Source organism: Lissotriton vulgaris, chromosome 12 (assembly GCF_964263255.1).
Source record: "Lissotriton vulgaris chromosome 12, aLisVul1.2, whole genome shotgun sequence".
In the NCBI taxonomy this organism is placed as follows: domain Eukaryota; kingdom Metazoa; phylum Chordata; class Amphibia; order Caudata; family Salamandridae; genus Lissotriton; species Lissotriton vulgaris.
In genome coordinates this window covers 499,401,041-499,414,588 of record NC_141700.1, presented here as the reverse complement: position 1 = coordinate 499,414,588, position 13,548 = coordinate 499,401,041, and the positions used below count along the sequence as shown (strand labels likewise).

Here is a 13,548-nt window from a genome sequence, read left to right as displayed (position 1 = left end):
GCAAGAGCAGGTCAACCCTGTGCAGAAGAGGAAGTGGTGGCTGACTGCTGAGGGCCAACAGATTTGGCGTACCAGATCCTCTTGACCCAGCCTTGGATGATCAGCTGTGAGCGATCCTTCAATAAATTCTGCAGGATTGTTGAAAGAAACAAATTCATTGAACACTGCTCCAGCACATTTGAGCTCAGAAGGAGACCAAAGTCCTCCCACCTTCAAGTCGCCCAGATGGGCACCCTTACCCAATGAAAAAATGTTTGTGACACAGTAGTCTGCGCCTGCAGATGGCCAAAGGGACGATGCACTAAATGGTTGGAGGGATCAGGCTACTGGTGCAGATCCAGATGGACTGGAAAAACCCATATTTTTCCTAAAGATAATGGGTCAAACAGATGATAACTGGCATTCTTCGGCTTCTTCCTAGGTACCAGGTCCGTAGCCTGTCAAGGCATGGAGTCAGGAGGCATTTGGATCAGAGATGCTGGAGTGGACTAGCCCACAGGATGCGTGAGACTCACCCTTGGGGAGAAGTCCAGAAGGTACAAGAGCCATCCGGAACAAATCCAACATCACCATCCAGAAGTTCTGGACCTGTGCAAGGTTGCCGATGGAGCAGGCTTTATTTTTTTCATGTTGGGATTTTCTTTGATGAAGAGGAAGATGCTGGTGGAGCCAATCCAAAAAATAGTTTGACCTGCCAATTGGCTTTTGGATAACTCAATGAACATGAGTTGCAGGCCACTATGACATGTTCCTAGTGCAGACATCACAAGCAGATGTCATGTGGTTCCGGCATTAACATCTTGTGGCACGTCAGCAAGGTTATAACCTGAAGGTTTTCAGGAGAGCCATTTGACCTAGCCACTGTCAAAATACAGAGGAACTTAGTTGGTGAAGCACCAAGAGAGCTCCTGACCCCAGACAATGGGGCTCAGATAAACACTGAACTGCCACAAGCTCTCCAGTTGGCGCCTAATATATACACAATGTTGCCATGGTGAAATCTCATGGCATCACCTGGTGCTGCAGGAGTTCTGTTGCAGGCGAAAAGTTTTTCAGATGGGTCCCTCACCACTATTAGTGCTAAATTGAAACAAAGTAGATTCCAAGTGTGTACATCTTCAAAACTACATGCACAAGACTATGGGTGCATCACACTTTTCTGTGGGTATGTTATTACCTAGTAAACATACTGATGTAAAACAATTGAACCTTTAGTGATCCCTACTCCTGCCATTTCTCCCTCCACACAACTTCTTCATTTTGGCTTGGCCAGATATTGTGATGCCGCTCCCTACAATACAGAATCTTTGAGCCAAGCCCAAATCGACATAACTAAAACAGAGAGTAATTGAGCATCACATTCATTCATAACAGTCAGACACAGATTTGTTTGACAGATCGTTTGTTCTTTTTCTTTTATTTATTTTAATTAGATGCAATAGCTTGGTCGATCCAGCTACGCAGGTAGGTTACACGCGCGTATACTGCTGGTGAGGTTACATCGCAAGCACCTGATCCCCAAGAGACAACTCCCACCAGGTACCATGGCTCCCCCTTCTGGCAGACGAGGGGTCCTCCTGAATCACCCTGGAGATAAAACAAAGTCAGCATTAGAATCAGCTCAGCTCAGCTCCCCTCTTTGCAGACACTGACCCCGCCCACCCATAGATAGGCCACAGCACATCAGAGGGTACCTTAATCTGCTCTCTCCTTTGTCCTTGCTAGCCTCTGCAAGCATCTTTGGGGAAAGTATCAGTGCTAAAACGTGCCTTACTGCTGCAGACAAAATAATGAATTGTAATGTAATGATCTGTATTTTTTAAGATGGTCACCATCAGACGAGAATGAGAGCGGTAAGGCTAAAGGGGTGCAAGCTCACAGGTGTGGTAGGAGTGCTCAAAACATGAGAATGGGGAGGGTACATTTTCATATTACATTGTGTAGGTGACAGATGCGGCAAGGTCCACCCATTGAAACTTTCTTTCAAAGAGGATTCTGGATCTGTCTGACGGTATTCTATATGAAGGCATATCCTCATCATGATCAAAAATAATTTATATCAACCATCACAGTCATAAAAACACATATATCAACATAAAATACAAAAAGTACCCTGAGCAGAAAAAAGACAATGTTCAGCAAAACATTGTATATAAAGTACAAAGTGTAACTAGAGCAGTACACTCAATCGAACGGTATGTCATATCCTAATATTGACAAAAAAGCACTGGCAAAGCCCAAGAGGTCTGACCTTAGATGTCAGGGTTTTTTGGGGGGATTTGTCAATGCTTGTTTCATTTAACTTTATTGTTAAGGACATTGGTGGGCTTACCTACCTGCAGGGTGCAATACTTTACAAAATGGAGCAATAACTGGAGGCGAGCATTGAGACTGTTGAAGATTGCTTCGAGGAGGGACCATGCGTAAGTTGGACTTACTGATGGAGGAGAGTGGTCTCTCTGGCACCCAGTTACTCACAAATGGGGCAGTTGGAGCGGTCATGTGGAATTTGTGGGCTAGGGGTCAGACGGAACCTAAGATGCATGAGTTGCTGCAAGTCATTCTAACCTCTGGGCGCATCGCAATGGTTGTTCTCGGGGTTGCATCATTCTGCACTAGGAATGGTCACTCACGACTTACCAAGTAGACGTCAGTGGTGGGATGCAGCCCTTGGCACGGTGCTATAGGACAGGGAATGGGACACATCCACAAGGTTTTGAGGAATACGTGGTTCAAATATAAGCAGTTTAACTACAACCATACCACCTACTTTACCGCCTACAGGATCAATGTCAAGCAGCTTTCTGACCACCTGCACTGCCCCAGTTATATCCTGAGAGATTCTGGGTTTTTGCATATGGTGTGGGAATGCCCTTTGATTCAGCAATTCTGGCATGATGTGATAGTTGACGTGGAACGTACCCTGGACAGGAGAGATGTAGGCTCCAAGGTGATTGGTCTACAGGGCATTTATCCCTGCAGCAGGCAACATAAAGGGAGGAGATAGGTTCCTTGATTTAGCAATGGTTCCGGGGAAGAGGGACATTGGCCAGCATTGATGATCGCGACACGGATCTCCACATACTAACTGGCGTGCGTCTTTAGGGCTAGGGGGGAGGCTGCAGCACTGTGAGATGAAGAGAGGCAGGGGGTGAGGAGGCAGCCTAAAGCGAGGATCTGGGCAGAGGTGATGGAGGCATTTCTTGCCTGTGACTGAGAAGTGATACTTACATCTGACCATGATAGTGATTGTGAGACACAAGGAGTAGAAATTAAGACTGTCTGCACACATAGCTACCGGTACTTCCAGACTCATGGCATGAGCTGGGGAGTCCTGAGACGGTCCAGAATAGCCCCCATACTGGCCTATTCCAGTGGGTTTCATTGTTTATGTTCTTCTTGCTTGCTGAGTTGAGTGTGTAAATACCGACAAGACCTGATAATACGTGCCGGGTTAGGAGACATGGTTTGCACCTTATTATTTGAATTTCTTTTCTATTGCATTCACTGAAAACAAAATGTCTTTTTAGTACAAAAAAGACACCCGTTGCCATAGTAGGGAATTACCATGTGTATGGATGTGCTTCTTGAGACAGGGCAGAATGTTGTCACTTTCAATGAAGTTTGCCAGTGGCTGACGTGTGCTGACTAATTGCCCAGTGCTGTTTGCTGTAATAGGTGGAAGAAAAGTGTGAATGATGGTAGGGGCGGCTCCTCCGCCATGGCAGAAGAGTGTCGCCCCACTGCATGGCACAGAACCAGCAAATGAAAAATAAAAGGATGCTCTAGCATCGTATAATTTTTAGTTTGCTGGCTCTGAACCAGGATGAAGTGGCGGGGCATGGGAGGGGGAAGGATGAGTGTGTATGCACTCCCTAAGTGCTCATGTGTGTTTGGCCGTCCGTCTCAGGCCAATCAAAACATACATGCGCACTTAGGTTTACTCCCGCCCAGCTGTTCTGAGCAGCCGGGCTGGAGAAACCCCAGAGACTCCCAGGCCTGAGTGGAGAACCTTTCATGCCTGCTCAGACCAATCCCTGTGCTGCTGTGCAGCACAGGGATTGGCTGGGAGTCTGTCCCAGGGGCTGCTGGGACCCAGGAAGAGGCCAGCCGGAGAGACAAGACGCAACGCGGGAAGTGGCCGGCAGCATCAGGTAATTTTTTTTCATTATTATTATTAACCCATATCATCGCCCACACTCCTCCCACCCGCCCTACCACTCTTTGGTACTTTCAGCCGCCAATGAATGACGGTGTAACTGACCAGTGGATGTAGAGGACTGGGTAAACGCCCCCATGAGTAAGTATATTATACATATAAATGTAGCAAAAATCAGAAGCTCTTGGTAATGCCAGACCTAATAGGAGGTGCATGCCTGTCGCAGAGATAGCAAGGTGTATGCATTTCCATGGCAACCATTGGTATTCTTGCGAGTGGGGCAAGGCTCTAAAAATGTGATTATGGGCTTGCCTTGAAGACAGACACCCTCCAGTCCACATAGCTGTCACCACACACGGGGAGTACTTAAGTGAATTAGTGCATCCCCTCTGTGTTTAAGCATGCTTTCCACCTTTAAGATCCCACCAGTCAGAAGACCCTATAACCCCTGCTCAACGCCCAGCCAGAACACCAAGTGACTGTTGCCAGTCGCAGTTTGCACCCGGCTTGCCAACTGCAGCGGAATCAACCAGAACACACTGCCTGTATGGAAAGACCCAAGGTGGAGTGGAGCTGGTGCTCACCAAGAGCACTGGATTAGAAGACAGGTGATATTTTGTCCTAAAAAGTGGAGATCTTAAGTCTAAAAAGGAGTGGCAGCCCAGAGAGAGAGAGACTGGCCGAGTTTACCGAGCGGGGAATCGACAAGCGGACTAGAGGTTCTGGGATTAACATCTTCTGACTGAAGACTCTGTTCTGCATTAAAGCAGCTGCTTGATTGGAGAGACAACTGAAGGCAGTCCTTTTCCCAGAGAGGGAGAAGGCTGGATGGAGAGGGCTTCCCTTTTTGGATTGAAAGATAGATGCTTCTGCCTGCTTTGCAGCAGGAGACAGAGAGTGGATGGCACACGACTGGCTAGCTGCTACAAATAGCATGTAATTAATACAAAAATTAATGATCTTTTTAAACTGTTCAGATAATTTGAGGCTGGGAAACATTTTAGTGAGTTTTTGATCAATGCAGACTTTCAGGAGCCAGTTGTAGGTAACAGCTCAAAGCGGAGAGGCTCCCACGACAGGAATCGGAGACAGGAATCATGTTGTCCCACAGAGATGGTTAAAGGCAACAACTTCTCAAGAGCTTGCAATCATGCCTTGTAATGCCGACATCCCATAAAAGACTGAACAAGGCTGAACTGTTCCCTCAGGGCTGCCTCTGGATCACATTTATCCTAGAGGTGATCGTGCACCATCTAGACGGTCAGAGGATCACCCTAACATACAATCAGGTAACACACTCCTGCAACACATCACTGCACCAAGGCACTAACAACCCAAGCTATAGGGTGTACAGGGCGTCTGCATGCTGTACCAGGGTGCAAGACATGCCGGAATTTGTTGGTTTGTCACATTAGGATTGTTGTAGATGCAGCTTAGCTGTCAGCCTTGCTGTGGTCTCTGGGTGTGTGGCACTTATTGTGACTGTAGTCTGAGTGGGAGGTGGTATGTGTACTGGTCCGTGTAGAAGGAGAGAGGTTTCAGCCCAGGATCAGTCAGAGAGGCGAGCAGCAGAAATGCTGACCTCTAGATCCATGCTCGACGGGGTTATTGCACTGAGGACTTACTTAAACGTCTCCCTGAACTTTTAACCCCTTCCACGCTGATGACGAGCTGGGCTCGTCATGGCGTAGCCTCCTCGCACGCTGATGACGAGCCCAGCTCGTCACGTAACATGCGATTTACAAAATCTCAGCGTGTGAGCGGAATTCCGCTAGCGCGCATGAGGTTAAACAGTTAATAAACTCATAAAACGACACCTTTGGCAACAAAGTTGGGATTCAAACCTACCACCTTGGATCTGAGATGTAACTGCTATGTTACTGCCAGAAGATGCCCTCTCTACAACCTTCAGGCCAGGGGTTGGGTAAGGCTAACTCTGCTGGGTAAAGCTCCCGGACATTGGGGATCTTCCACTGGGACCCAGCTCACTTCTAATTTTTAGGGGGAGAAAAGAATTGGATCCGTTTATGTTGTCTCTACAGGTACTGCTCCATACATATTGTGCAGCCCCCAGCTCTAGCAAACTCCCCTAGAGGTACTACTTAGTTATCCGCTGCAGACAGACAGACTCTCTGGGACAGACAGACGGACCAGTTCGAGCCATTCTGCTCGGGAGAGATTTAGGCGACTGAGTTGGCTGGTACAGTGCTGGAGGCTGATGAACAGTCTCTACAACTGTTGTGCCCTGTCCACAAGACGCAAACATCGCTTTTTACCTGTAAATCATTGACAAGGTTATGTTTTTTGGGCACTACTATACCCCATTACATTTCTTACAGGTCCTGAAACTGTATCATCTCTCGATCTTCGTAAGCCTAGTGTTCAAACGGCCGTCGTACAAGGTTTAGTATCTAATACTGTCCCTGGAGGCAAACCACAATTCTTCTAAGTTGGTAAAGGAGTTAGAAAACCAGATGGACCATGGATCCTATCGGCATTACGGATGTCATATGAATTATTCTATCACATATACCGGAGTACTAAGTTCCCATGGCATAGGTGGCCTTTGTCAGTGCACCCTGCAGGGGATAAATATCAGTTTTTGGAGGGACATTTGGGATCATGAAAAGAGACAATATATTCCTGTGATTGTATCTCAGAGCATTGTCCTACAAAAATATCGTAGCCAGACACTAAATTGTAGTAAAGGTATGTATATATAGATATCCCAAGTGAAGGTCACCCATCTTTTGGGTACAGAATTCCCACACTCAGTTCATCTGCAGATGTCTGTATCTTCTCTTCTGGAAATTTTGCAAACTCTTTTTGTGCCAATATGTGGATAAAAGGATGGTGGTAGAATTGAACATGTTCCTACAAAGGTTTCCTTTATGTACAGGAAGCGATCTTCCTATGTGATTGACCTTATGTAGGATGTAAATCCTGTTAGTGCAGGGAGACAGAGAAGAAATTAGCCGGTTGGGGGGTTTTAAATGCTATTGCTACTTGTTATAAAATCATCATATGTGAACATATGTGAAGTTAGGCTCAGCCACAACTATATTGGGTCTGAAAAAAGCTTTTCAGTCAATGTTGTAGATTTAGCTGGAGGAATTTATAAGACAAGGGCTTGTCTCCAAAGTTAAAGGGAATTTATGTCCCTCGACTACAAAATGTCTGGTGGCTAATGTTGTTAATGTCTGCTTTAAACATCGATGTCATAAGAGCGATGTGTTGAAATAGTTGATCTGGGATACTTTAAGAAATTTGGCTTCAGCAGTGCATTGTTCAGGTAGAGATGCCACCTAGGCCGACATAGATGAATTAGACCTTAGAGGGCTGGGACACTGAATCACCCTCAATAATTTTCTTTTTTAGAGAGATAATTCTTTGCTTCTGTAATGTTGGGATCATGCATTATGGCTTTATTTGAGAACGCCTTTGTCCAAGTCAGTCTAGTAAGTTGTATTCTACTTAAGATTTCTTTTAATTCCATTGGGAGAATGTAGATGTCCTGGGAAGCCCTTTTGTAAATGTTATTGTCACCTCTGTGGTTTGAGTAAAGAATCAATAGGGCATAGTTTGTGCATGTGTCAGTCCTTCAACATTGTAAGGAAAAATTGAAGAAGTGGAAATACCACTTTAAAAAAAGGATCGGGTTCACAGATATATTTAGGCAATATAAGTATGCCTGAAGGGCGAAAATGTGCAACGCGTACGGAGATTGGTTAGATTTATGAGAGAAGATGAGAGTTATTTGGGATGAAGGCCAATGGCGCTATGCTTTGTTAGTGATGCTTTGTCTAAGATGCCAATAATTATAGAGAATTCTTGTTGTTTTTTGTTTTGATGAAGAGTGTGATATTTTAATGTATAACATAAATTCCTGAGAATGTTTTCTTTTTTGTAAAAGATTGCCCAGACTAGATTGTAATGTAATTTACTTCTTGTCAATATCTAGTGTATACAAATTGGTATGACCATACCACCTCCACCGTTTCCCTCAGAGTTATTATCTGCTCGTCCTGCAAAGCACAATCCCTCCAATTTACTTCCAAATCGGGGTCACTCCAGTTGTTCCTCTCTCATCTGAATAATGGCTTCGAGCTAGTAGTTTCCTTCAATGCAGTTTGCTTCTGACATCTCATTTGGTACATACAGGGGAAGCTGGCGTTGTTTCCTCTGTCAGGGGCATCTGGTCATGGCAACACTTTTGACTCCAGCTTGGAAAGGTTAGGCAAGCCAGCTAAAAAGAGGTAGTGTTGAAAGTGCCAATATGGTGAAGAAGTTGATCGGAGTAGCAGCTGCTGCTGGACGGGGGTAGTGGTGTGGTGGTGGGGGTGCGGGCGGGAATGAAAAAAAAAGAAAAAAAGGACTCGCCTTTAGCGACTGGCCGCGGTCTCTCCTCCGTCCTCTTCATCTTCCTGCAGTCCTGGCCGGCAACAGGAAGCACCTGGGCACAAAGGCTCCCCTGAGCCAATCACAGCGCTGCTGTGATTGGACTGCGCGCCATGGTTCGGCGCTCAGACGGGGACAGGGAACCTGTGCGTGTTCCCCACTAAGCTGTGTAATGCAGCCAGGTGGGGAAGATGCAAAGTGCGCATGACCTGTTTGGCCGGCCCAAGAGGGCCTGCCAAACAGGTCATGCGTACTTAGGGAGTGCAAACCACTCCTCCCCTGCTCTGACCGGCCCTGCCGCGCCACTGACTGCAATAGGAAAAATAAAATGATAACAATACATTATTATCATTTTATTTTTCCTTCTGAGCAGTGGGGCAATGCTCTTCTGCCTTAGCGTAGGAGCCGCATCCACCAAATCCTTTTACTACAGTTCAGTTAATTGAGTGTCCAAGGCTAGCGCCATGTAGTACTCCTTATCCTCTCAAGCTTTCAAAAGTCTCACTGCAAAATTAAGTCCCGAAGACAATCTTTTACCAGAGCACGGTTGCCGTTTTGAGATTGATAGAGCCGCCCTGAGAATGCAATCAAGGGTTGCTTACCAGCTCATACTCTTAGCCAGTTCTCCTGGTGCTGAGGTTGCTGTCTTATATGTTCCCAGGAGTGAAATCAATATTTCCTCACAGATTGGGACAGTGTCCTACATGCCTCTTGGACATTGAGAGACTACGCTATTGCATTGTGTTTCCCCCAGCCTCAAGGCTTGTGGTTTTTCAGATCCCCTTCCCCATTAATCTGATCATGAAAGGTTCAATTTAGACTGGGTCCTGACCCAAAACCGCATGGTATGATTGTTCAAGTTCTCAGAGAAAAATGAGGTTAGGAGATTTCCTCACACCCAATAATAACTCTGTGCACTCTTTTCAGGTCTTTCAGGAAACATCCATTCTGAGTCTATCTCAACAAGGTATAAAGGGGAGACTTCGTGACAACTGCCACTCTGGAAGATATTTATCCCACATTCCATTTTCCCTTTTCGCCTGAGATATTTGAGGTTCGTTCTATGGGGGGGAAGAAACACTTCTGCACCATACAATTTGAACTCCAACCAGCACCAAGTATATTCACTAAGGTCTAGATGCCTTTGGTTGCATCCTCCATGACAAAGGCAACTTACTCCACCCATAATTTGAGGACAAACTGGTCAATACAGTCATATTCAGTCTCTTCAATGCACAGACTTCAAGATACCAATTTGATCTGTCTGCTACTTCTTAAATTTGGGTGGCTAGTGTACCCAAAGAGCCTGATTATGATCACATCGCAACATCTGACTTTGCCTGGGGTTCGCTTCAGTAGGGAAGTGGGGAAGGTCTCACTGCCCATGAATAGAGTGGAGGTGCTTAACTCCCATTTACAATGTCTTCACTGACTCAGGGGGGCATCAACGCAACAATGGCCACAGGTGGAGAATGATCAGGCTATTGCATGCTTTTGATTTCATGGCTCTGCTTCTCCACGTTCTGGCTTATTGGGATCCAGACTCATGGGACTGCACTTCCTTGATTTCAGTATGTTCTGTGTTGCTCTGGACTTTGAATGATAGCTTTTCCAGATCTCTCAAACGGTGCTAATACGGCGTGCTCGCAAATGTAATCTTCACCATGAATACAAACTTCATTGGTAGGATGACAACCAAAGAGATTTGCATCTACAAAGTGGTAACCTGTAGAGGCCAGGGTAGCCTAAAATTGGAGGAAATGCTTGGCCATTTTGAGAACTGTTCAGCCATTTCCAAGCAGACTCCATGGTTATCCTAGCCTAGTGGATATAGGCAACACAGTCAGCCGGTCTTGCTTAAAATAATATGGTGACATGATAAATATTGCTGGTGGAGGCAGACATTTCCCTTATGTGATAGGTAAGGTCCCAATTCATAGCATGCTAAATGCTATAGAGGACCAACTCATCAGTGTTCTCTCCATCTCATAAAGAATAATCAGCTTGAAAACCATCCAACACATTTGTATCAGGTTTGATCTCCCAGAGAGTTTTGCTCCTTCTGGTTTGCAAGCTGAGACCACAAGAGGAGACCCCGAAGGCACTGTGGGTATTGACATCCCAGATACCATAAATGGGTGCCGCTTTAGGCACTGGTGCACCTACATTCCACGCCAACACCTCCTGCTCTTGGATATAAAGTTGGCTCCTTTGTGTGCGACGGTCTCACTCGCCAAAGCATGTTGCCATTCTTCTCCTGTGATGAGCCATCGTGTGCCACATTTGAGTCTCACTTTTTACCTGAAATCTTATCATAATATATTCATATTTTTTAATTCACTTTAATAATGTTTCATTCTTTGCCTGCACAAGCAATAGGATGTTGGGTGAAGCTTTCACCATTTTATCACCCCAGTGCTTGGAATACGTAGACCGCTCCTTTTTGAGGAATACCTATTGCCTTTCACGTAAAATAGCTTGTATGACAACACCCTGGCTACAGGAAGGGGTCACCATTACATCCAGCAATCTAAACAAGACAAGACGGACGTTTCACTACATCCAGCAGTTATTGAAAAACATTGTTTCTGGGAAAGAGGGCTCTTCTCTGTGCATACTGTACAAGGGTCTGGATCCAGGGGTATTGTTAGACGCAAGCTCTTCTATTTGTCTTTGCCTCCTTTTCCTGTCTTGTGAGAAATCTATTGAAGGGCAAGAGGTAAGGGTAAATGATAATCCTATAAGTCCTAATTGGTGTGGGACATTTCACCTCGACTCCAGCGGTCGGTCTCCCTGGGTTTAAACCTGAACGTTTTTTCTTATCTTTATCATGGCCGACCCTGGCCCTGTAGTCATTGAGTAGGTTGGGTCTGATGTTCAGGGTTAGTAAGGACTCCATTTTCATATGTTTGGAATTTTTGAAAGGGTAGCACTGACTCTGCATGTTTCTAAATGGCATTCCACTTGTAGATCTTCTTCCTGATGATCCTCGCCTACCTGATGGCAGAGTGTGTTTTGCACCCCTCAACCTCCACCTTGAAATTATACCTAGCAGAAAGTTTAAAGGTGAGGGGTCCTTGAGTGTCCATTAATGATATTGTTGTCAATTTGTCTAGGCAATTTTCATCTACTGAGCTGATTTGCCCCCAGGCCAGGTATCCGGTTCTCACAGGAGATCGTCCAATGGTTCTGAAGGGTATGCAACCTCTCTCTTCTGTCAAGTTTATAGAATTTAGCCCATTGAAGGTGTTGTATGCTATGGTACATTTTCTAGTATCCAACACCTCAGGTAGAGGGTCTGCAGTCTTAAGGACACTCCTTGATAGCAAGCCATTACTACTGACCCTCCCCACGGGGGTTGTTCCTTGGCATACCAATTTTGCTCCTCCACCTAGTTCAATTGACTCTTCTACGGAATAGTCTTTCCTCCACTGTGTTGACGTGGGTAGAGCTGTCATCATATACTTGACTCGTGCATTGGACTCTGAGTGAATGTTACAAAAAACTGAAACAGCACATCTGAGACACTGAATAGTTGAACCAGGTTTGGTATCTCCATTGTACATGAACCATTGGGATACAACTATTTGGTTCAGTGTTCGGTCGATTGACAAGAGGTCCATCTGTTTCATGGTGTCACACTTTGGGTATTTCATTGTGGCGATCTATAGGTTTGCACATTGACTTCACCTATAAAGTATATTCCTCTTTAGAAACTCAGGTTAAATGCTTTTGCAGTCTCCTTTAGTTCGGGGTGTGCCTATCTCTGCATTAAAGTGAATAGTTCAGATCTGTACATGTACACTGTGTTCTTAAAGGTAGCTGGTTGTCCACTATTGTATTCTCTGGTCTTCATGAACTTACTCTTGAACAACTCTCCACATTTGCATTGCTAAGGGCTTTAACTGTGAAGATAGATGACATGCTAGGGCTACAATTACTTATGAGTAACCTTCATTATCAGTGAGTACAGAACATTCTCAAATCTAATGCAGTCTTTGCACCTCATCTTGAATGAAACCAACTTTTCTTCCCACTCTAAATTCCTTAGTCATCCTACATTCCTGTTGAAAGGGACTTTGTTCCACTTATGAGGGGCAGTTTTGCATTTTTGTCGGTGGGATGTAGCATCCAAAGTCAATGTATTCCCCTGTTTACAACAGTGTATGTGATTCTCTTCAGCTGCTCTACAGTTTGTTTTTAAAGCATCTCCATTTTAAAATAGACTAGAAAATGGGGTGGGGGGGAGAGGGTTTTGTAAGCACCACATGATATTTAGGATTTGGAGAATTCTCCAACACCCTACCTCGTCTATACACTCATGACAGTCAATTTTGTGGTTAATGATCCGAGCTTAGTACTTACATGGCAGGAAGTAGCCCCAGCACCGCCGGCGCAGATCATTGCATCCTTGACGTCGTCGCCCCATCGCTTCTTGCACTCAGTTTCTCCTACGATGGGGAGTGCCACCTGTTGCAGGGTGATTGCGCCAGCGCTTGCTACGGAGAAGAAACAGAAGACCATCAGTCACTTTCATGCTATTCCCACTTCTGGTGCTGTTTTGTGACTTTAAGCCACTCATGTACTTAGCATTTGATTACAGCACCAAGGCTCCATTAAGGCCTCTTTAACATCAAAGGCACCAACGCAAAATAAGGGGTATAAATCAACACAAGATCACTTTAAGGGAATCAGTTCCAGAAAAGGTAAGGTAGTTAGCCGAAGGCCAAACACAGGGGGTGTTGGCCACCCATGACCGTTTGAATGCTAGGTCTAGCTGCAGTCCAGAATTTGGGGGGAACCCCTATACCCAACAATCTGCTGGCACCCAATCCCCGCTGTGGACAGCCTTTGGCTATGCACAGCATAGGTTGTTAGCTGGGCCACCCACCACATACACTCTACCCCCCAATTTACACACCCTCCACTGCACACAGCCTTTGGCCTTCTCCTCTGTGTGTCTTCTGTTCTCTGGTTAACTCTTTCAAGCC

The 13,548-nt window shown here is 45.5% G+C and overlaps 1 protein-coding gene across 2 annotated transcripts in view; it reads right to left on the bottom strand.

The window, feature by feature from the left end:
* Nucleotides 1–1,385: 1,385 nt before the first annotated feature.
* LOC147677597 (chymotrypsin B-like) overlaps nt 1,386–13,548 on the bottom strand; it is a 90,784-nt gene continuing 78,621 nt past the window's right edge. The window contains exons 6-7 of one of the 2 annotated variants that reach the window (XM_086945252.1): nt 12,923–13,056; nt 1,386–1,587 (exon numbers count right to left, since the gene is read on the bottom strand). In XM_086945252.1, the coding sequence (XP_086801378.1) occupies nt 1,426–1,587; nt 12,923–13,056 (296 nt within the window). In that variant the 3' untranslated portion in view covers nt 1,386–1,425. Of the gene's footprint in view, nt 1,588–7,996; nt 12,042–12,074; nt 13,057–13,548 lie in introns of those variants that run through there. The other variant, XR_015302445.1, reaches the window with a different exon arrangement.